At 38.0% G+C, this 23,571-nt stretch overlaps 1 protein-coding gene across 2 annotated transcripts in view; it reads left to right on the forward strand.

Moving 5' to 3' along the window:
- RNF103 (ring finger protein 103) overlaps nt 1-23,571 on the forward strand; it is a 106,021-nt gene that overhangs the window by 40,585 nt on the left and 41,865 nt on the right. Inside the window, exon 1 of one of the 2 annotated variants that reach the window (XM_045979077.1) lies at nt 10,499-10,685. The exons of the other annotated variant lie outside the window; for it this stretch is intronic. Within the exon in view, the coding sequence (XP_045835033.1) occupies nt 10,641-10,685 (45 nt within the window). The 5' untranslated portion in view covers nt 10,499-10,640. Of the gene's footprint in view, nt 1-10,498; nt 10,686-23,571 lie in introns of those variants that run through there. 2 annotated transcript variants of the gene reach the window in all.

Below are 23,571 nucleotides of genomic sequence, written 5' to 3' on the forward strand. Positions count from 1 at the left end.
AGAATCACATTAGGCAATATTATAATTTGTGCTTCAATCATTGAACACAGTTTAGAAAACTCAAAAGGAGAGCAAAAGCCCATTGTATTCAATCCATATTTTTGCCTAGTCTGTTCTTTTTTGCTCCCTAATGTTCTTAGATTCCTTCTTTTATTGTTTTATTTCTGTTTAGAAAATATCTTTTCTTGAGGCACCTGAGTGGCTCAGTCAGTTAAGCATCTGTCTTCAGCTCTGGTCATGATCTCAGGGTGCTGGGATCAAGTCCTGTGTCCAACCCCACACCAGGCTCCCTGCTTTGCAGGGGAGTCTACTTCTCCCTCTCCCTCTGCCCCCACCTCATGTACTCACTTGCTCTCTTTTTTTTTTTCTCTCTCTCAAATAAATAAGTAAAATCTTAAAAAAAAAACAAAAAGAAACTATCTTTTCTTTTAAGGTAGTTTTCTGGGGACACATTCTCTTAGTTTTTTTTCAACTGAAAATGTCTTCATTTCCCCTTCATTCTGAAGAATATTATCTTGGGATATAAGATTGTGACAATTCTTTTCTTTTAGTACTTGAAAAATATTGTGCTACTTCCCTCTGTCTCCCGTGGTTTGATAAGAGATCCACTGTCATTTGAATTGTTCATCCCATATAGGTAAGATGCCATTTTTCTTTGGCTGCTTTTGAGATGTTTTTAGTTCTCAAAAGTTGAATCTACCATTCATCTTGAGGTGTATTTCTCTAACTGTATCTTTTTTTGAGGTTTGCTCAGTCCCTCAAATCTGCAGGTTTATGTTCCTTGCCAATTTGGGGTTTTCAGTAATTATTTCTTTTCTTTTCCTTGGCCATTATCTCTTTAAGTACTTTTTCAGTCCTGATATATTTCTTTTCTTCCATGAATCTGATGACATAAATGCTATAGCTTTTGTTACAGTCCCACAGGTCTCTGAGGTACTATTCATTCTTCTTCCATCTATTTTCTGTCATTCAGATTGGGTACTGTCTTATTGTTCTATTTTCCATTTCACTGATTCTTTCTTCTGTCTTCTCCATTGTGCTGTTGAGCCTACCAAATGAACTTTTTAAATTTTGGTTATTGTGTTTTTTAATTCTAAAATTTCCCTTTGGTTCTTCTTTGTGTGTTCCTTTTTTCCTGAGATTTTTTTTTATTTGTTTCAGTCATGTTTTAAGTCACTTGTTGAAGCATTTTAAAAATCATGGAATTTATAAATCTTTATTAACTAATTTGAACATTTTTGTTATCTCATTCTTAGCATCTATATTAAGTTTATTGGGGCTGCTGCAACAAATGACCACAAACTACGTGACTTAAAACAACAGACATTTATTCTCTCATATTTCTTCACGCTAGAAAATAAAGTGAAATCAAGGCTGAAATTCAGGTTTTTGGCAGAGCCATACTTTCTCTGAAGAACTTGCCTCTTCGAGCTTTTGCTTCCTCTAGCTTTTGATAGTTCAATCTTCGGTGTTTCTTGACTTACAGATACCCACTCCCGCCTCTGTCTCCACATGGTTTTCTCTACTATGTGCCTGTGTCCAAATTTCTCTCTTCTTAAAGGACATCAGTTTTATTGTATTTAAGACCCAACTTAATCCCATCTAATCTTTACTCAATTTATGTGCAAAGACCCTATTTTTTTAAGACCCTATTTTCAAATAAGGTAAAACTCAAAGTTTCCAGGGGACATGAATTTTTGGAGACACTGTTCAACTTAGTAAAGCATATATTAATTTTATTTTTTCATTTAGTTTGAGATCATCCTGATTCTGGGTATGATGAGTGATTTTCACTTGAAACCTGGACATTTCCCATTATGTTCTGAGATACTGCATCTTATTTAAACCTGATTCTGCTGTTCTTTTCTGCAGTTGTTTTGGTAGGAAAAGTGGAAGCACCACCTCATTACCTACAAGTGAAGGTAGAAGTCCAAGTTCCCTACTTAGCCTTCAGTGAGACATAAGTTTTGTGGTTTTTTTTTAGTTTTTTAAAATTTTTTTATTTATTTAAGTAATCTCTATACCCCACATTGGTCTTGAACTCAAGAGCCTGAGATCAAAAGTCATATACTCTTCCATCTGAGCCAGCCAGGGACCCTGAAAAGCATTCCTCCTAAATGCTAAGTAGAGATGAGAGTTCCAATTCTCCACTGACACTATGGTGAGGGTCATCTCAGTATCACAGGGTGATGGTGAAAGTCTTGAGTCTCTATTAGGTCTCCTCTAACACCATCCCACTGGGGAGAGCAAAGTTTGTCTTGTGACTACCAGGTGTGGTAGGAGTCCAGGCTCCCCAATTTCCATTAAGATTTATTCTTTGACTTATGAATTACTTGGAAATATATTTTCACATTTCAAAAATAATTTAGTTTTTTGTTATTGATTTTTAACCCAGTTGAAATGTGGTCATATAGTGGGGTGTGTATCAGGATGGCTTCTTCATTTGTCTTATATTCTAGTACACAGTCAATTTTGTTAAACCTTTGATATGTGATAACTTGTTCTGTCTGTTATATACAAAATATGACAATTAGATTACCAATTCATGTCTTGTTTTTATGTCTTCTCTGTCTTTATCAAATGTTTGTCTTCCTGATCTATCACTAATTGAAAAAAAAATTCAGGTTTCCCCCTATGATAGTGGGTTTAGGTATTTCTCTTTGAAATTATCAGTTCTTGGGGTGCCTGGGTGGCTCAGTTGGTTGGGTGACTACCTTCAGCTCAGGTCATGATCCCAGGATCCTGGGATAGAGCCCCATGTTGGGGTTCTTGCTCATTGGAGAGTCTGCTTCTCCCTCTGCCCCTCTTTTTTTTTTTTTTTTAAAGATTATATGATTAGCTTCCTGGTGGATTGAAATTTGTACATTATATACTTCTTTGTATATAAAAAGCTATTTTGCCATAAAATAATATAGCTTTGTTTGGGTTCATAATTTCCTGATAAATATGTTTGTGTAGGTCTTTCTTCCATTTAAAAAAAAAATTTTATGTTGCATTTGTGTCCCTTTTAAGTAGCTTAAACCTAAATGTAAAAAAAAAACACCTAGTCTGGAATCTCTTTTCAATGGTGAGTTTAGAGCATTTCATTATGAATACTGATATGTCTTTATTTCTATCATTGTCTTTTGTGCCTCCTACTTTTCCCAACTTTTCTGTCTCCTTTTCTACCTTATTTATTTAAAAGGATTTTAATTATCTGAGAGAGAGACTGAGAATGCATGAGTGTGAGGAAGGGCGGAGGGAGAGGCAGAAACAGACCTCCTAGTCAGCAGGAACCCTGATGTGGAGCTCAATCCCAGGAATCCAAGATCATGACCTGAGCCAAAGTAGGACACTTAACTGACTGAGCCACCCAGGCATCCCTCTACCTTATTTAGATTAACATTCTTCTTTTTTTAAAACAAGATTTTTTAATTTATTTACAATAGAAAGACAGTGAGAGAGAACACAAGTGCAGTGAAGGACAGAGTAAGAGGGAGAGGAAAAGCATATTCCCTGCTGAGCAGGGAGCCTGCCATGGGTCTTGATTCCAGGACCCTCGGATCACAACTTGAGCCGAAGGCAGCCACTTAACTGACTGAGCTACCCAGGCGCCCCTAGATTAATATTCTTAATTCCATTTTTTCCTTTACTATTTTGGAAATACTGCTTTTATTTTAGTGATTATCCTTAAAATTCTAACAAATTTACTTAATATTTAAAATTATTCAATATCTTTACTCCTTCCCAAAGAATATTAAATTATATCTTGTTTTCATTATCTCACTGTTACGGGGAAATAAGGGAAGATGTGTGACTCCCCTGTGATCATTTTAATTCCAATGACTTCCCACCCATTTATTTCATATTATTGTTGTGGAATGACTTAGTTTTACACTTCTAGTCTCCCCAAATTCAACATTATTATCATTTATTCGATCAACTCTTTTCAGATTGACCACAGTATTCACTAAATTATTTGCTATCATTTGTTCTTGTATCTAAGGCGTTCCTTTTAAGATCAACACTATTATCTGGTAAAGCACATTCTTTAGATTTTTGTTTAGTGTTGATCTGTCCATTTGTGGATTTTTTTGGTCTGTTTTTAACCATTTTTACTCCTAAAGATGTCTTTATTTTGCCCCCATTTTGGAATGATAATTTAGCAGGTTATATAATTACAAGTTAACAGTTAAGTCCCCATAAAGTTCTCAAAAGTTTAAATTAGGAACAGTTTAACCAATTAAAGTAGGAACAGTTTCATTTAATATCTAGGCCTAGGATTTACAACACAAAGGAAGTACTGTTTGTTTAAACCCACAGGAAGGCAGCCTTATAATTACGGTTTCTTAAGAAAGCCTTCTAATTTTATTTTTTCACCAGATATGTGGCCTGAAACAAATATTTTCTTCTTAACCCTCTTTGTCAGCAGATAGATTTCTCTCCGTAGTCTGTCCTTTTACTGGGAGTGAAGTCTGGAAAGCTCTTGTCTTCAGGGAGTCTCAATTTTGCTTTACCATTTCCCACCCTTTAAAGCCTTGCCTCCTATTCTTCTGCCCAATCATTAAAACCAAGCATACTATTTGATTTCATTATGTGACATCAAGAAGAGAATAAACTAATCTAGGGAGATACAAGTCAGAATAATGATTATCTTTGGTGGGTACTGACTGGAATATGTATGTAGTTTTATATATACATATGTAAAAATTCAACAGATCATACACTTAAGATCTGTGCACTTTACCATCTCTAAGCTATATAGAATTTTTAAAAACACAAACACAAGGTTCTAAGTTTCTGTTATTGGAAGATATTACCAATTTATCTTACTTTTTTGGAGATCAACCATGCACATAAAATAGTTCTGGTTATATTTTAACAAGACTGCGTTTGTAGCTAGTTTTTCAGAATATTCAGCCTAGCATCATGTTGAATGTGTGAGTCACATGCTACTCTTTCAATTCTGATATTCTGATACTATTTTTGGCAACTTTAGTAAAGTATCACTTAAATATTCCAGCTGGCTCTGCCAAAGTTCAGGCTTTGTCTCTGCTATGTTGTGTGGAAGTAAGAAAAGTCATGTGAGTCTCCTATGAGAGTATTAGTGGTGGAGATGGTACTTTAGAGGGCAATATGTGGTGGCCGTAGTAATTAGTGTGATTTCCTAGGGAAAGTACATCCTTCAGGCTAGACTCAGGCCTCAGATATCTACTTATCCCTTCCAAGTGGAAACGGTCCCTACTTTTGGGCCACTCAGGGAGGAGAGAAGTCTGTTTGTTTTGAAAGGATTCAGCTAAACATTTTCCACCCATCCTCTATCACCTTCTCTCTTCTCCAAAGTTGAGAATTCATATATGAGAATTGTTGTAGTGGAAATTGTACCCTTTCAAAAGATATGTTGAAGTCCTAACCTCCAATATCTTAGATCTTTTTTGGAAATAGGATCTTATTTGGAAATAGGATCATTGTAGATATAATTAGGATCTTATTTGGAGATAGGATCATTGTGATCTTATTTGGAAATAGGATCATTGTAGATATAATTAGTTAGGACAAGATCGTGGTGGATTTGGGTGGGTCCGTAATGTGGCTGGTGTAGTTATAAGAAGAGGAAGAGAGACACAGAGGGAACATTGCTATTGACTGAATTCTGTCATCCTTAAAATGCATTTGTGCCCAATGTGTTGGTATTTGGAGATGGAATCTTTTTTTTCTTTTAGTATTTTATTTATTTTATTTGACAGAGAGAGAGGACACAAGTAGGCAGAGAGGCAGGCAGAGAGAGAGGGAGAAACAGGCTCCCCACTGAGCAGAGAGCCCTATGCGGGGCTCGATCCCAGGACCCTGAGATCATGACCTGAGCCGAAGGCAGAGGCTTAAACCACTGAGCCACCCAGGCGCCCCTGGAGATGGAATCTTTGGGAGATAATTAGGTTTAGATGAGATTATGAGGGTAGGGACCTCATGATGAGCTTAGTACCCTCATTAGAGAGGGAGATACCACAACTTGCTCTCTCTACCATGTGAGGACATGGCAAGAAGTCCAAACCAGGAAGAGATCTCTCTCTAGAACCTGACCGTGCTGGTACTTATCTCAGACTTCCAGCCTCCAGAGCTGTGAGAAAATAAATTTCTGTTGTTTAAGCTGTCCAATTTATGGTATCCTGTTATGGCAGCCCAAGCTGACTCATACAAACACCATGTAATGACAGAAGCAGAGATTGGAGTAATGCACCTACAAGCCAAGGAATGCCAATGATGGACAGCCATCAGCAGAACCTAGGGAAAGGAAAGGATAGATTCTATCCATAGTCTCAGAGGAAGCATGGCTCTGCTGACACCTTGATTTTGGATTTCTAGTCTCCAGAACAGTGGGAGAATGAATTTCTGTTGTTTTAAACCACCTTTTTTGGTGTACTCTGTTAGAGCAGCCCTGGGATACCAGTACAGGGTAATCGCAGGCTTGGTGGAGGAATGCTGGAAATCGGCGGATGACTCAAGGTCTTTCTTAGCCTTCTTTCAAGTCATAAGCTGTGGCTAGGAGCCCCTGAGATCTGAAGATTGGCCAGAAATTTAGATAGATCCAACCCCAAATTATTATATAAGGTGTGGACGGGAATTCAATTTTCCATAGGTCAGTTTACATCTAACATTCTCAGAATCCATCTGTTATATAAAACGAAGTGTATTTTTGTTTTATTAGGCCAAAGTTCCTGCTAGGAATTGGGTTGTGATTTTCTTGCCCAAAACATTTAACAGTCTACCTGGTGAATGGGGAGCAGTTGTGAGCTACAACGCTCTGTAAGACGGGAAATATTGCAGAAATGAGCAAGGACAAACCGGGGAATGGAGGAAAAACAGTCCTTTCTATTTTTTGTTCAGGGAAATATTTAAAGCCTCAGGCATTGCAGTACCTTTCAAGTGAGGGATATGCATCTATTTATAATATTTTTCAGGGATCAGGAGAACGCACAAAAAACCTTTGAAATTGTGTGTGAATAAACGTCTTTGTGAACATATGGCAAGGGAGTGTGATCCTGTTAAACACTCGCTGTGTTTGGCAGGAGCAGAGAGCTAGAATGCCTGCTCACTTAGTTCTTCCCACCCCCTCAGATGTGAGTCTTAGCAGGTGGGAGGATCTGGTGCATGCTTCCTGAGGTCCATGCATGAAGAACAAACTATAGCTGTAGCCAGTTTTGTCTAGAGCCAAAGCAGTATCAGGACACAAGTAGAGGATATGTTGCTTCGAGGGTAGAGCCTGGAAAATGTGTGGAAGATGCATGGTGCCCTTTTAGTCACTGAGGAAAACGGCATTGGTGGTTTACAGGGCTCTATCAGTAGCTGTGGACTCTGCATTTCAGTTAGATGCCACATGCCTAGTCCAGCCTTCCTCCACACTCTCTTTGGCCTCTCCGCCCTTGATAACCAGCTTTAAAACAAGTGCAGCTTTAGGAATTGGCCCAAAACCCACCCCCAGACCTGGGAAGGCTCTTAGGCACATGCTGTTTCTTTGTACTGGATACTCCTCATAATTCTGCTGGCTCACCCTTCAAGGCTCACTTGTATATGACCTTCAGGGATGATTCACTAACCATCGTGTTCTTCTTAGGGTCAGAATTTTGTGCATTTGTAGTAATTCACTTAATTTTATGGATCACCATTGTTTAACACCTAACCTCACCAGATTGTATGAGGTTCTTTTTTGTTCACTCTAGTTTTCCAAGAGCCTATAGAATGCTTGACCCATAGTAGGCATTTGATAAGTATTGTTGAATCAATGGAAGTTCAGTATCTTTCTACATGAAAATTTGCTGCCTTATAGTTCATTCAAGAGGAAAGAAAAAGAGGAGGAGGGATATGGTGAAGGAAACTTTAAAAACATGTCTGCAGGGGCGTCTGGGTGGCTCAGTGGGATAAAGCCTCTGCCTTTGGCTCAGGTCGTGATCCCAGGGTCCTGGGATTGAGCTCCACATTGGGCTCCCTGCTCAGCAGGGAGCCTGGTTTCCTTCCTCTCTCTCTGCCTGCCTGCCTACCTGTGATCTCTGTCTGTTAAATAAATAAATAAAATCTTTAAGAAAAAAATGTCTGCAGATTTCTCATTTTCAAAGAGTTCCTTCACATTTAAAAAAAAAAAGAGGAGGAAAGGAAAGAAGGAAAACAATTCAATGGAAAATGGGCAAAGGAAAAAAGAAGTAATTAACAGAATTTCAAATAGCTAATAAATATACAAAAAGATGCTCACCTAGACTAGTAATCCTAGAAATGAAAATTAAGAACAACATTTTATACCCTCAGATTGGCAAAAGTGCAAAATATTAACATTTATTGTGAGCAAGGATTTAGGGAATAGGATGGTCTCATACACCGCTGGTAGTTCAAAACTGTGCAACCTGTATGGAGAACATTGGTTGTATTTTTAATATTTAAACTATGTCTACATTTATTATTTAACAGGGAAAATTTGGAAACCACTTGACCTCATACAATAGGGAAATGAGTTAAAAAATTTAGTGCATTCCTGCCACAGAATTCCTTAGCTATAAATATTAACAGCAATGAAAATCTATGTAAAATATTTTTTAAAAAGAGACTGCAGTGGCACGTGGGTGGCTCAGTCTTTGGGCATCTGACTTCTGGTCGGGTCATGGTCCTGGAATCCTGGGATGGAGCCCCCCATGGGGCTTCCTGCTCAGTGGGAGGCCTGCTTCTCCTTCTCCCACTCCTTCTGCTTGTGTTCCCTCTCTCGATGTGTCTCTGCCAAATAAATCAATAAAATCATTTTTAAAACAAGGAGATTGCAAAACAATACATATAATATGATCCCAACTGAGTAAAAATATATAAAAGCATATTCTCCAAAAAGAATCAAACGATTCACACTATGTATACTTATATATTTTTTAAAGATTTTATTTATCTATTTGAGAAAGAGAGTGAGAGTGAGAGAGAGGACATGAGCAGGGAAAGGGAGAAAGAGAAGCAGACTCCCCACTGGGTGGGGAGCCCAATGGGGAGCTTGATCCCAGGACTCGGGGATCATGATCTGAGCGGAAGGCAGACACTTAAACAACTGAGCCACCCAGGTGCCCTTATAATTATAATAACTTAATTATAAGGTCCTTTGAGAACTTTTCCCCTGAGGAACTAAGAATGGGATTTTAATTTTTACAATGAACCTGTACTGCTACTTTTAAAAGAACTTTATTTAAGTATGATTGACATAAACTACACGTATTCAAAGTATCCATTTGTTTTGACACTGTATACATCTGTGAAACCATCACAATTAAGAGAATATCCATCACCCCCAAAAGCTTCCTTATGTTTCTCTGTAGTCTGTCCTTCCTGCCTCTTCCTAAACTAACCCGTCCCCTAGCAACCACTGAGCTACTTTCCCTCACTATAGACTAGTTTGCATTTTTTAGAATGCTATATAAATGTAATCTTACAGTACTACTCTTTTTTTTTCTGGCTTCTTTCAGCATAATTATTTTGAGATTCATCCATGTTGTCACGTGTATCAATGGTTTGTTCATTTTTATTGCTGAGTAGTATTCCATTGCATGGGTCTATCACAACTGATTTATCCATTCATCTTTCGATGGACATGTGGACTAGTTCTGGCTTTTGGCTATTACAAATAAAGGTGCTACGAAAAGCCGTTTATGTCTTTGTAAAAGACCTATGCTTTACCTCCACTAGCTAGCAGTGGAATGGCATGTTAGGTGTATGTTTAGCATTTAAGAAGTTGCCAAAACCTTCCCAAAATGGTTGTACCACTTTACATTCCCACGAGAGACGGAGTGTGGAGTTGTGGGCACTAAATGAGTGGTCCCTTCACCAAGACCTTTGGTAATGACACCAACCATCAGCTCACTGCACAGGTTCAATCAGCTTACCAGGCTAAAATGAGTCTGGTCCTTTTTAATCACAGATACTTTTGAGAATTTGATTAAGGTTATGGTCCATGCGGCGCACAGGACGACACACACACAAATGCCAGGCAGGAATCATCCACGTGGGAAATGACGATGGCTTGAACATTGTGACACTGTGACGGCGGGAGTTCGAACACACTGAGAAGTTACCACTGTTGAGATTTGATAAGAGGAGGAGAGAAGATAATGCCCAGGTTGGAATGATTAGGTGATGCGGGCGACAACACAGGGTAGGAGTAGGTCTAGAGGGAGGAAGAAGGGGTCATTTCTGGCTTTCTGCATGTGATGTGCCTAGGAGATACACGCCGTTCGCAAAGTGGTTGTAACTGGACCTCGGCCAGGCGGAGATACAGATTTCTGTGCAACAACATACAGGTTTAGAGGAAGTATGAGCAGCTGCAATCACCACGTGTAGCTAATAAATTCATATCTTCCAAAGGAATCACTTCCACACCTAACTAAAACACGCCTAAATCGTCGGAAGGATGTACGAATCCCTTAACAGGAGGTGCGCAACAACACCGATCTTTCCGACGAAACCCCGCCCAGCTCAATTCTGCGCATGCGCCGGACGCATGCGCACGACCCTCCCTGCGGCGGCTCCTTTTTCTGGGAGTCTGGGCTCCTACCCTATCGCCTGCCCCGCCCAGGCGGCTGCCCGCGACCTGCCTGGGCGCAGGGAACGGAAAGCCGGAAGGGGCAAGACGAGTTCGGTTCGCCATGGGGCTGTTTGGGAAAACCCAGGAGAAGCCGCCCAAAGAGCTGGTAAGGGCTACGGGGACGGCAAAAAAGTCGGGGGATTTTCGTGGGGCGTAGTGGAGTTCGTAAGCGACTGTCCACTCTCCCTCCCGGCTGGCCAGGTGCCGCTCGGCCCCCATTTCCGGGGCCTTCCACTCCACCGAGGGGCCCGAGGAGGAATCTCTAAGGAGGCGGCTGTGGCTAAAGAGAGCCCTGCTCCGTCAGAACTCCACAGAGGGGCCGAGGGCCGGATAAAGAGTTTCGGAGCCCCGGCACCGGGCGCGGAGGTAGCCAGGCGGTCCTGGCCGCTGGAAAGCTTTCCCCCTGCGCGCGTTGGTACATCCCGCCCGAAACCTTTCCCTTGTCGACGCCCCGCCCCTAATGCCCGCCTCGGGACAGTTGGCAGACCTGCGGGTAGCCCGAGAGTCGTCCCCAGGGAGCCCCGCCACCGCCGCCTCTTCCCTCTAACCTGCTCTGTTAAGTGGGAGGGTCTCCTTCCTTTTTCCTCTTTCCCTGCCCTACAACATAATGTTGACTGCAGGCACGTTAATTATAGTAAGGACCCGACTGGTGGGAATGGGTACTAAGGCTAACTCCGGACCTGGCTTCGAATTCCGGATCTACCTGTAAACTGAGATAATGGTGTAGTGTGTAGCGGTTGAGTGCCCCGCAGAGTCAGTTTTCCTGTTTGAATCCTGGTTCCCCAGGATTGTGATCTAAGGAAAGTTCATTTCTCTGTGCCTTAGTCTTGTCGAGTAGAAATGATGAAAGTTTCACTTCAGAGTCATGGAAGATGAAAAAAAAAACTGTAAAGTTTTGTTACGTTTTTTTTTAGTAGTGCTAGTTAGGGTTAATTCTTTATATATTCTACAACCTGGCCACCCAACTGCAGACCAGCCTCGTCAGCATCACCTGGCAGCTAGTTAGAAATCTGAGGCCCTGCCCAAGAGCTTTTAAACCATAATTTGAATTCTAATAAGATCTTAAGTTACTTGTGTGAACGCTAAAGTTTGAGAAGCATTGCTTTACAACACCCAGTACAAATTTACCCATAATGAAAAAACAAAAACAAAAACCGGAAATCCTTCATTGAGTTAATGATCTCACCTGTTCAGCTTTTGCAGGCATGTTTTTAAAAACCAATGTCCTACATCATGAAGTTGGTTACACATAATGTATGTTAATGATGGTTATACTTGTTAACCATAGGTCCTAGAACACTACATCCTCTATAAATATTAATTTCTGTAGGCAACTTACTCAGCTTTACTCTCTGGTGAAATAAAAATTGTGGAGCTGATCCTCCTCTCTCTCTCTGCCTGCCTCTCTGCCTACTTGTGATCTCTCTCTGTCAAATAAATAAATAAAATCTTAAAAAAAAATTGTGGAGCTGAAATGAGGTAAGAGCGTGTGACATTACTTTGTAAGCTGTAGAGCATTCTACAGATGCACATTTTGTAGTGTGTGTGTATTCAAAGATGCTTGTTATTGTAGAAGTGTATTTTTGATGTTAGGGAAAGATTATTTTCCTTCAGTGTTTGACCTTAGCTTTGCCATTTCTGGGAAAACCGTCTCGTTACTTTTAAACTGACCTCTTGTATATGTGTTTCTTGTGTAACATTTAGGGTATTTTTAAATGATAAATATAATTGGTAAGAACATGATGTCAGAATGGCGTCCTACCTAGGAAAGTGAATCAGCACCAGAAAGTTTTAGGGTTTATGCATGAGATTGGTTTTTAAAATATGCCTGTCAGGGGACACCTGGGTGGCACAGTCAGTTGGGCATCCAGCTCGGTTTCTGCTCAGGTTGTGATCTTGTGGGTCATGAAATTGAGCCTCATGCAGGACTCTACTCTCCATGTGGAGTTGCCTTGGGTTTCTCTGTGCTTGGGTTTCTCTCTCTACTCTCTCTCATAAATAAATATATCTTTAAAAAAAATATGCCCTCCAGTGGGATATCATAAAGATGAAATAAACACCGAAGGAATGTATCATCTAGCAAGTAAGATAAGCATTTCAAGAACAAGTCTGGATTGGGTACTATATAAACAGTTTTAGGAGCTCAGAGGTTGGAGTGATCACCCCCAGACTGGAATGATCAGAAATGATTCGGCCCTATCATTTTTTCCACACATCACCTTCCTATGAATTGGTCTTGACTGTTGATAGGATTTTTAGTACTATTTAATTGGTGGTCAAATATTCCTAAAGCCAAATGGTCTTGAGATGAACAGTGTTTCAAGGGATATATCAGGGAAACATTATAGCTACTAAAGTTATTGCCCCCAGGCATCCCTGATGCATTGATGGGGACTTTCTAGTGGTGAAACTTGTTCTACCTTAAACTGCCTATGTGATGAGTAGATTTGGGCCTGCTAAGGATGAAGGAGCCTTGTAATTTAGTTAGAAACCTGTGACTGTGTTGTGATAGGAATCAAGAGGACATGAGATTGTGTTGGAAAGAGATTCTTCTGTCGGACTTAAGGTACTGCTGGACAATTGTGCTATCCTTACACAGCGCTGATTTACGCTTTGGATAGAGTAGTATAGTCATGGCATCAGAATTCCTAAATCCTATGACTAACTTATATCCTTAAACTAAGTCATGTCTCATGGTTGTGGGTTGTTGTCAGAAAAAAAGATGAGACAGGGAGATGGAGAGAAAGAGAAGGGTTCATTTACTTAGTTCATACAATAAACATTTATTGAGATATTTTCCTGTGTATTGGGTTGGATACCAGGTTTTCAAAATAAGACACTGGATTATAACATCAAAGAATACCAAGTTTACTGGGGGAGACTGGCATGTGAATAAATACTCTTATTTTAGAGTTAAGGGCAATGATGTAAGTGTATACAAGATCTGTGATGTCACAGTGGGGGGAGTGATTAACTGTTCAGTGCGGGGTAGAAGACCTGATCAGGGAGGGTTTCTAGATCTTATCACAAGATCACATGGATGATTGGGAAAGAGGAGGCATCCCAAGCAAAGTAAACTGCATGTGCAAGGTGTGGAAGTGTGGAGCATAGATTGGAGGAGCCAGAAAGAACTCAGGTGTGGTTAGAGGATGAAATAACTGAATGGGATGCAGGGGGGAGGGTGATAGCAGTGTCAAATATAAAATTGCAGAGGTAGATAGAAGGTAGATTAGCAAAGTCCTATGAGTTGTACCCACTAGGGATAGGAGCATTCAGAATAGTGGTTTGGAGCAAGAATTGGAGGGAAGAGAATTAGGTATGGGGGTCAGTTTGTGGTCCAGGTGAGAGATGATGCTGGTTTTAACCAATAGTGGAAATATGGGGATAGAGGATGGATTTTAGAAATATTTAAGAGATGTGGTTGGAATTTGCTGATCTACTGGGTGTGGAATGAGAGTGCAAAGCTGATTCTTAGGGTTGAGTGGAGGTGAGGTTAAACAGCAACCTATTCACCTCAGTTTGGTACCATGAACTGAAAATAGGAGAATTCAGGAAAACAGCAGGTTTGATGGGTTACTGATGGTGGAGGGGAAGGAACCACAGTGTTCAGTTTGGGAGAGAATTCAGGAGATCAAGGAAAACAGAGAAAAGGTTATCCTGGGTGAATATTTTTCTACTTGTGTCCGCTCAGCAAAATTGTAAGCTTCTTGAGAGCAAGGATCATGTTTTTATCATTCACTGAGTCAGCATAGTGTTGAATTCCCTTAACAAGAGTAAGGTGCCTATCAGATATTTGCTTGATGAACAGAAGTAGAGGTAATGAGAGAACAGTTACATATTTGAAGTACAGCCCACTTGTCCTTCTTTTGTTTATCCATCTGACAGTGATCACAGTGGGCACATTTTGACCTAAGTTCAGTTATTTGTTCCTTTTGGTAAATTTCTAGTTATATGTATGTTTTAAATCTTGAAGAATACACAGAATCCCAGTTTACAGACATCACCTTTAGGGAGAGGTGCTAGGAAGCTAAGGGTCAAAAGTGGGTGGGGAACTTAATTTTATATATATATATATATATTTTGTATATATATATTATATATATATAATATATATATATATTGTTACAGCAGCCTGAGCAAACTAAAACACGACATCCAAATACTATCACATTGGAGATTAGGTTTTAACACAGGAATTTGGGGGAGACATAAACGTTCTGTCTGTAGCAGTGTGATTAGAATCTCCCAGCCTGGGACCTGGAATCAGCCATTTCTCTAAGGAGCACTGGTTTCTTTTAGAGGGAATGGTATTTAGAAACCAAAATTTAGGTGCTCATGGTACTTAATGCTACTGGAGTGTTCTTGCTTATAGGCCTTTTAATTGGACAGAACTAAGAAATCATCCTTTAAAAAACACATGAGGTGATGAGAGACTAGGTTGTTTGGAACCAGCCCTTCTGCCAAAAATAACTAGAAGAGTTAGATAAAAATCCTAACTATTTGTAATCACTTAAAATTATCAAAGCAGTGAAGAATTATAAAATCAAAATCCCAGAAAAAAGGAAAGCTTGATTATGTGAGCCCAGTCATTTGGGACCACTTTCCCACTAAAGAGATCCTCTAATTCCTAATGCAATGGTTAAGAAACTGAGAATTTGAGGGGAGTTCTTCACAGACCCTATGGTTAGATATAGTTCAAAGATTAGAGTTCAGGGCATACCAGTGATAATACAATTCAGGTAAATTTCCAAGGCTTTTGTTTGGGTCTCTGAGAAGTGTACACTTGAGCAGTGGCAGTGAGCTGAGAGTAAAATGGCTTTCACAAAGACTGAAGTCCAGTTTCAAATCTCTGATTGCATTCATTAAGTTTAATTAAAAACCAATTGCCAATGCTCTCAGGATAGGTGTTTGCCAAAAGCAAATGTAAGTCTTCTCTGGAGGGAGAGAACATTATCCAGAGACAAATTATCCTGTGGATTTTTCATATAGTGTGCAGAATTCAGAAAGAAAAATTGACTCATAGGAAATCTCTATTCTGAATATGTCTTTATATATTCTGGATACCAACTTTTTATAAATGCTTTTTATTTGTTACCATTTATGTGGTTAGATCTCAAGATCTCCAAATTTGTGGCCTTTTTCCTTTCTTTAAATAGTGTCTTATGATGAATAAAAATTCTTAATTTCAACGTAGTTAAAAATATCAGTCTTTTACACTTATTGATTTTTTTTTTAAAGATTTATTTATTTGTCAGAGAGCGAGAGAGTGTGCACGCACGCAAGCACGCCCTCATGAGGGAGCAAGCACAAGCAGGAGGAGTGGCAGGCAGAGGAAGAAGCAGGCTCACCTCTGAGCAGAGAGCCTGATGCGGGACTCCATTCCAGGACCTTGGGATCATGACCTGCGCCAAAGGCAGACACTTATCCAACTGAGCCACCCATGGGTCCCTGATTTTTGCTGCTTATTTAAGAAACCCTTCCTAAATCTAAAATCATAAAAGGTATTCTCCTGTACTGTCTTTTTAGAGTAACACAGTTTTGTACTCTGTGTTTAATTATCAGTCCATCTGGAATTAATTTCAGTGACGGATGGTAACAGAAATTCAATAATTTTGTTTTCCATTTATTTGGCTTACTGTTCATCTCCACACTGTTATTGGAAAATGCCCTCTTATTTATTTCCTGTGCCTAGGTTGCTTGGCATGTCGTAGACTCTGTGAATGAACTTGTATAAAGTGTTTGCTTGATAGTGTGAAACTCTGTAGATTCCTTTTGGTTTTCATAGCATATTGTCTACTTTACAGATGGGTTTTTTTAATACTGTGTTCATTTTTTAATTTTCACCTTTATTTACCAATTATAAATACTTTTCATTTATTATTAAAATAATACTGGTACTAAAATGTTAATTTCCTTTTTATCTGTTTTCAATTTCCTGTTGTTTTTATAGTGATCTTTACAGATTTACAAAATGTTTGATACATTTTTCTTGAGCTGCTTGTCTTGGGCTAATAGAATATTACCCTAATAGAACATTAGAATCACCTAGAGTTTAAGTCTATCATTTGGGTTCTACTACTAGCCCAGTTAAGTTGGTATTAAAGTTGCCCAGGTGACTTGTACATACAATCAGGTGGAGAACCACTGGGATATGGCTGGATAATTTTGGTTGTTACCATTTCTCCCTAGGTATATTTTTCTTTTGCAAAATCTCTTTTGATTTTTAAAGTTATTTTTTTTCTTTTGACAAGATTTTATGGAACTTTGACATTTAAAAACATACATAGAAAGTTTCTTTAGATTTTTCATTGTTACTAATTGCTGAAATTTTATGCCCCTTCACAACGCATATTCCATGCAATTGAATTCAACATAAGTTATTGAGCATCTACTTTGTGCCAGACATTGTGCAAAGGCTAAGTGAATAAGAAAAGATCATTGACCTTCTGGAGTGGACAGTCTGTAAGTAATTATAATATACAATTGTAAACAAGTATATAATATACAAAATATACAAGTATATATATACAAGTTCAGAAGATACGTTCTTTAACTATTTTTCTGACTGTTGCTAACGTTTGGGGAAAGAAATATTTTCTGGTGGTCACGTGAAATTGTTCTATCAGCTAGTTGCCGCCGCCGCCGTCATTGTCGTCGTCGTCATCTTCTTCTTCTTCTTTTTTAAAGATCTTATTTATTTGTCAGAGAGCACATGCAGTGAAAGCAGCAAGCAGAGGGAGAAACAGGCTTCCCGCAGAGCAAGAAGCCCGATGTGGGACTTGATCCCAGGATCCTGGGATCATGATCTGAGCTGAAGACCGACACTTAGCTGACTAAGCCACCCATGTGTCCCTAGTTACCACCTTCTACATAGTTATTAAATTGTTCCAATTCACACCTCAGTGCTTCTAGTTATCAAAATACTTCAAGTATAAATATAGGGTATAATTTATCATATTAAGATGTTATTAAAATGAAAATTGAGCTTAATCAGCATTATCTGCAAGATTTGAATTTAGACCATTTAAAAATGAGTTTGTTTCAGTTAATTATAAAAAAAAAATCTACTTTCAGGGGTGCCTGGGTGGCTCAGTCATTAAGTATCTGCCTCAGGCTCAGGTTATGATCCCAGGGCTTAGGATCAAGCCCCACATTGGGCTCCCAGCAAGCCTGCTTCTCCCTCTTCCACTCCCCTTGCTTATGTTTCCTCTCTTGTTGTGTGTCTTTCTCTGTCAAATGAATAAATAAAATCTTTAAAAAAAAAAATCTACTTTCAGTCCACAAGAGCCAAACTATGGGAAGAGACTAGATGTCCACCAAAGATGAATGGTTAAAGAAGATGTGATATATATATATATATATATATATATATATATATATATATATATATACATACATACAGTGGAATATTATGCAGCCATCAAAAATGAAATCCCACATTTGCAATGACATGGATGGAACTAGAGGGTATTATGCTAAGTGATATAAGTCATTCGGAGAAAGACAATTATCATATCTTACTGATAAGAGGAATTTGAGAAATAAGACAGAGAATCATCAGGCAAGGGAGGGAAAAATGAAACAAAACAAAAGGAGAGGGAGAAAAACCATAAGAGACTCTTAACCTCAGGAAACAAATTGAGGGTTGCTGGAGTGAGGGAGGTGGGAGGAATAGGGTACCTGGGTGATGGACAGTGGGGAAGGTTTATGCTGTTGTGGTTGCTGTGAATTATCTAAGACTGATGAATCATCGACCCGTACCCCTGAAACAAATAATAAATTAAGCCCATTTTTTTGGACCGTTATTCTCATTTGTGTTCTCTTTGCTTCCTGGATCTTTGGTTTGGTGTCTGTCATTAATTTTGGATGGTTCTCAACCATCATTATTTCAAGTAATTTTTCTGTTCCGTTTCCTCTTTTATCTCCTTCAGGTATTCCAATTATGTATGACATCTTTTGTAATTGTTTCACAGTTCTTAGACATTCTTTTCTTTTCATTTTCATGTTTTTCTTTTTTAAATTTCAGTGGCTCCAATTCATTGATTCATTCCTTGGCTATGTCCTGTTTACTGATCAACCTCTCAAAGATATTCTTCATTTCTGCTATGATATATTTCTGGCAATTCCTTTTGATTCTTAGTGTTTCCATCCCTGTACTTGCCTTCATTATCCATCTCTTCTTGGATAATATCACCTTTTTTTCCATAAGAGCCTCAAAATGTCAGACTTTATGTCACATCTAATCCTGGTTCTGAGGCTTGCTTTGTTTCTCCAGACTGTGCTTTTTCTTGCCTTTTAGAATGCCTTGAAATTTCATGTTGAAAACTGGACATGATATATAAGGTAATAGGAACTTGGTAAATTGGTCTGAAGTACGAGGTTTTATGTTAGTCAGGCTAGGAGTTTGTCTTTGTTAATATTTGCTGTAGCTGTAGGTGCTATAGGCTTAAAGTTATTCTAGTGTCCTTGTATTTATCTCCCCTTTTAAAAAAATACATATATATCTCCTTTGTTATCTTGAACATCCATAGCAACTCCATTTTGCATCTCTTTTAGCTCTAATTGGTTGTTATACTGGAGCGCGGTTGGTGTGGTGGGAAGATGTGGGGGACTGGAAGCATTCTATAATCTTACTAGGTCTGTGTTTTAGTGGCCTTTGTCCCTGGACTATGACATTCCTAAGTATTTAATTTCTTGCCCACTTCTGGTGACACAAGAAGACTAAAAAGATAGTCTGGTAAATTTCCTTTCCCAAAGTGGGACAGGGAAATGTGCAGCGATTTGCACAATTTTCTTTCTTAGTATTTTTTTCCTCTTGTTACCCTATATATGCTTTATATTGGTCCTTACAATGAAATGTATGACTTATGACATTGAGGTCTTTTTTAGGAGATGAAAATCTATTTTTCACTAAGCCAAAAAACTTGTGACTTTATTTTGCTCTGGTTTGGAAATAAGTGTAGGTAATCCATCAGTTGTTAGTTTTCCCTGTAATGAAGACACATTGACTTTAACCTTCAGTTATCATTTGTCACACATTTTACTTTTTTCAAATTTTTATTGTAGAAGAAGCTGATTAAATGTCATTTATGAAACAAACAAAATTTGGGTTTAACTATTTTTAAGTTTTGGGTGACTATAACAGAAGGGAGTGTAATATCTAAAACAATTTAAAAAGAAGATTCAGTGAGTCTTTCTAATATTATGAGATAGGATTTTAAAGTATTTCTAACAAACAGATGATTTAAAGCACTTATAAACTCAGTTTTTAAAATTTGTAAAGTAGTCTTACATTTTAAAATTTTAATTTAATATTTAAATTAAATTTAATTTAATATTTAATTTAATTTAATATAGTTGATATGTAATAAGTTTTAGTTATGCAACCTAGAGATCAGTGATTGTATAAATCATGAATATCAGTAATAAATGTTTTACAATATTATTGACTGAATTCTCTGTTGAACTTTCATTCTCATGACTCATTTATTTTATAATTGGAAGTTTGTATGTCTTAATCCCCTTCACCCATTTTGCCCATCCTCGCACTTCTCTTCCCTTTGGCAACCAGTACTCTATATTTATGAGTTCGTTTCTCTCTTTTTTTGTTATTTTTTTGTTTTTTAGATCCTCTGTATAAGTGAAACTGTGTGATACTTGTTTTTCGTTGGCTTAATTTCATTTAGCAGAGTACCCTCTAGGTCCATTCTTGTCACAAATGACAAGATTTCATTCCTCTTTATAGCTTATGTTCTGTGTGTGTGTGTGTGTGTGTGTGTGTGTGTGTGTGTGTTCTTTATTTATTTATTTATAGACAGACACTTAGGTTGCTTCCATATCTTTGCTGTTGTAAAGAATGCTACAATAAACATGGGGTGTATGTATCTTTCTGAATTAGTGTTTTCATTTTCTTCTGGTAAATACCCAGAAGTAGAATTACGGGGTTGTATGGTAGTTCTATTTTTAAGTTTTTGAGGAAACTCCATATGGTTTTCCATAGCAGTTGGTCCAGTTTACAGTCCGGCCAGAATGTGTGAGCACTTCTTTTCTCCCCATCCTCACCAGCACTTGTTTCTTGTCTTTTTGCTGTTATCCATTCTGACCTGTGTGAGGTAATACCTCATTGTATTGTGTTTTTGATTTGCATTTCCCTAATGACTGGTCATTTTGAGCATCTTTTCATGTGTCTTTTGATCATCCGTATGTCTTCTTTGGAAAAATTCTATTTAAGTCTTCTTTTTTTTTTTTTTTTAAAGATTTTATTTATTTATTTGACAGAAATCACAAGTAGGCAGAGAGGCAGAGAGAGAGGAGGAAACAGGCTCCCTGCAGAGCAGAGGGCCCGATGCAGGGCTCGATCCCAGGACCCTGGGATCATGACCTGAGCCGAAGGCAGAGGCTTTAACCCACTGAGCCACCCAGGCGCCCCCTATTTAAGTCTTCTGCCTGTTAATCAGATTATTTGTGTTTCTGGTGTTGAGTTAGAGGAGTTCCTTATATATTTTGCATATTAACCCTTATTGGATATATCATTTGCAAATATTTTCTCCCACTCAGTTGGTTGCCTTTCCATCTTATTGATGGTTTCCTTCATGGTGCAGAAGCTTTCTAGTTTAGTTTAGTGTCATCTAGATCAGTATCATCCTAATGATTTCTTTTTGCTTTTGTTTCCCTTGCTGAGAAAAATATTGCTGTAGTTGATGTCCAAGAGATTACTGCCTAAAATTTTCTTTTAGGAGTTTTATGGTCTCACATTTAGGCCTTTAATCCATTTCGGGTTTATTTTTGTGAATGCTGTAAAGAAGTAGGCCAATTTCATTCTTTGGCATGCAGCTGTCCAGTTTTCCCAGCACCATTTATTGAAGAGATTGTGTTTTCTCCATTTTATATTCTTGCCTCCTTTGTCATAGATTAACTGTCCATATATGCTTGGGTTTTATTTTTGAATTCTCACTTCTGATCTTCCACTGATCTGTTTTTCTACCAATGCCATATTGTTACTACATATAACTTTGTGATATATTTTTAAATCGGGATTATGATACCTTGAGCTTCTTTCTCAAGTTTGCTTTGGCTATTCACAGTCTTTTGTGGTTGCATACAAATTTTAGTATTAGTTCTTGTTCTGTGAAAAATGATGTTGGTATTTTGATAGGAATTGCATTGAATTTATGGGTTGCTTTGGGTAACATGGACATTTTAACAGTATTCTTCCAATCCAGAACCTGATATTTTCCTTATTCATTTTTTTAAAAATATTTTTTGGAATAGACTATATTTGTACATACTATAAAATTCAAAAGGCAGCAAAGTATATCTTTATGTATGCTGAAAACTAAATCTGGGGTGCCTGGGTAGCTCAAAGGGTTAAAGCCTCTGTCTTCAGCTCAGATCATGATCTCAGGGTCCCAGGATCGAGCCCCACATCAGGCTTTCTGCTCAATGGGGAGCCTGCCTCCCCCTCTCTCTCTCTGCCTGCCTCTCTGCCTGTGATTTCTGTCAAATAAATAAATAAAATCTTTAAAAATAATAATAATAAGTCTTTCACTTTTGTTCACAAATTATTCAGTTTCCAACCCTGAAAGCAGCCTAATTTCTTATGGATTCTCCCATTGATATTCTATAATATATGAACATATAAATATCTCCGTCTTTCCCTTTTTCCACCTCTTTCCCTCCCTTTCTCTGTTCCTTCTCTTTCTCCTTTCCCTCTTTATCCCTCTTTCTCTAACATATATGTCATACTGTCAATGTCCTTTACATTGCTGTTTTCCTTTATATTTTGGGAATTAATTTCTTGGGTAGTCCTCATTGCATTGCTTTTTTTCTTTTTAGTTAGAGCATAATGTCAGTTTATGGAAATTCTCTAATATGTTTAGTGTACTATTGACATATGTTAGGTAATTTCTAGTCTTTTGCTACTATGAAAAGTGCAACGGTGCATTTTTACAAAAGTCATTTCACCATTGTCATCTAATGTATTGGATTGAGTACTCACCCCTTGAATATGAGCAGTTAAGCACTGTAATGAGAAACTTTGAAACAAGTTTTTTTTTTTTTTTTTAAGATTCATTTGTTTTAGGGAGAAAGTGTATGCACACGGCGGGAGGGAGAAGCGGACAGAGGGAAAAGGAGAGAGAAACGCAAGCTGACTCTACGCTGAACATATAGTCCAATGTGGGGCTTGATCTAATGACCTGGAGATCACGATCTAAGCCAAAACCAAGAGTCAGATGCTTAACCAATTATGCCACTTAGGTGCCCTAAAATAACCAGTTTTTAATGACTTGAATTTTGAGCTTCTGGGTTTATTTAAGCAATGGATGACATTAAGTTGAAAGACAAACTGTAGTAATAGTTATAAGAATAAATAGATAGCTTCTTATCTTTTTGAATTAGAATTTTCTCAATATTGGACATAGAAACAAAATACAGAAATAAATTGGATGCTAAGGTTGGTATAAAACTGTAACAGCTCATTTAAAATTTTATCTTTCATCAAGACAGATAACCTATCATTTATTTACCTTATAGTAGTAAAAATTATCAATCTGATCCTGCATAAGTGTGTATTGATATAATACTTCTTGTATTTGTGGAGTTTCATGTTAGATTTATTTGAAAGATTCCGTTACTAAAAACAAGTTTGAAAATCACTGTTTCATTCTGCCTTGCATTAAGATTTGAATTTAAATTATGAAACTTATCTTACATGTGGTTCCTGGAATTCTTGTAACTGCTACAGGTTTGTACTCATGGGTGCCTTGCTTCCACCTGATTTGGTATCCTCAGGAATTAGCCATTGAAAGCATTAGAAATAATAGGAGCTAATCATAATCAGTACTTTGACCCATGAGAATAAAAATCTAAAATTTATGTTTAGCTTTGTAATAAACAAGATTAGGAGTAACTTGCTGCCTTATAAAACTATAATATAAAAGATAATTTTTTTTCCTTTTTTGCTTTCTTTCAGAGAGTGCACATAGGTGGAA

Source organism: Meles meles, chromosome 15 (genome assembly GCF_922984935.1).
Source record: "Meles meles chromosome 15, mMelMel3.1 paternal haplotype, whole genome shotgun sequence".
Taxonomy (NCBI): domain Eukaryota; kingdom Metazoa; phylum Chordata; class Mammalia; order Carnivora; family Mustelidae; genus Meles; species Meles meles.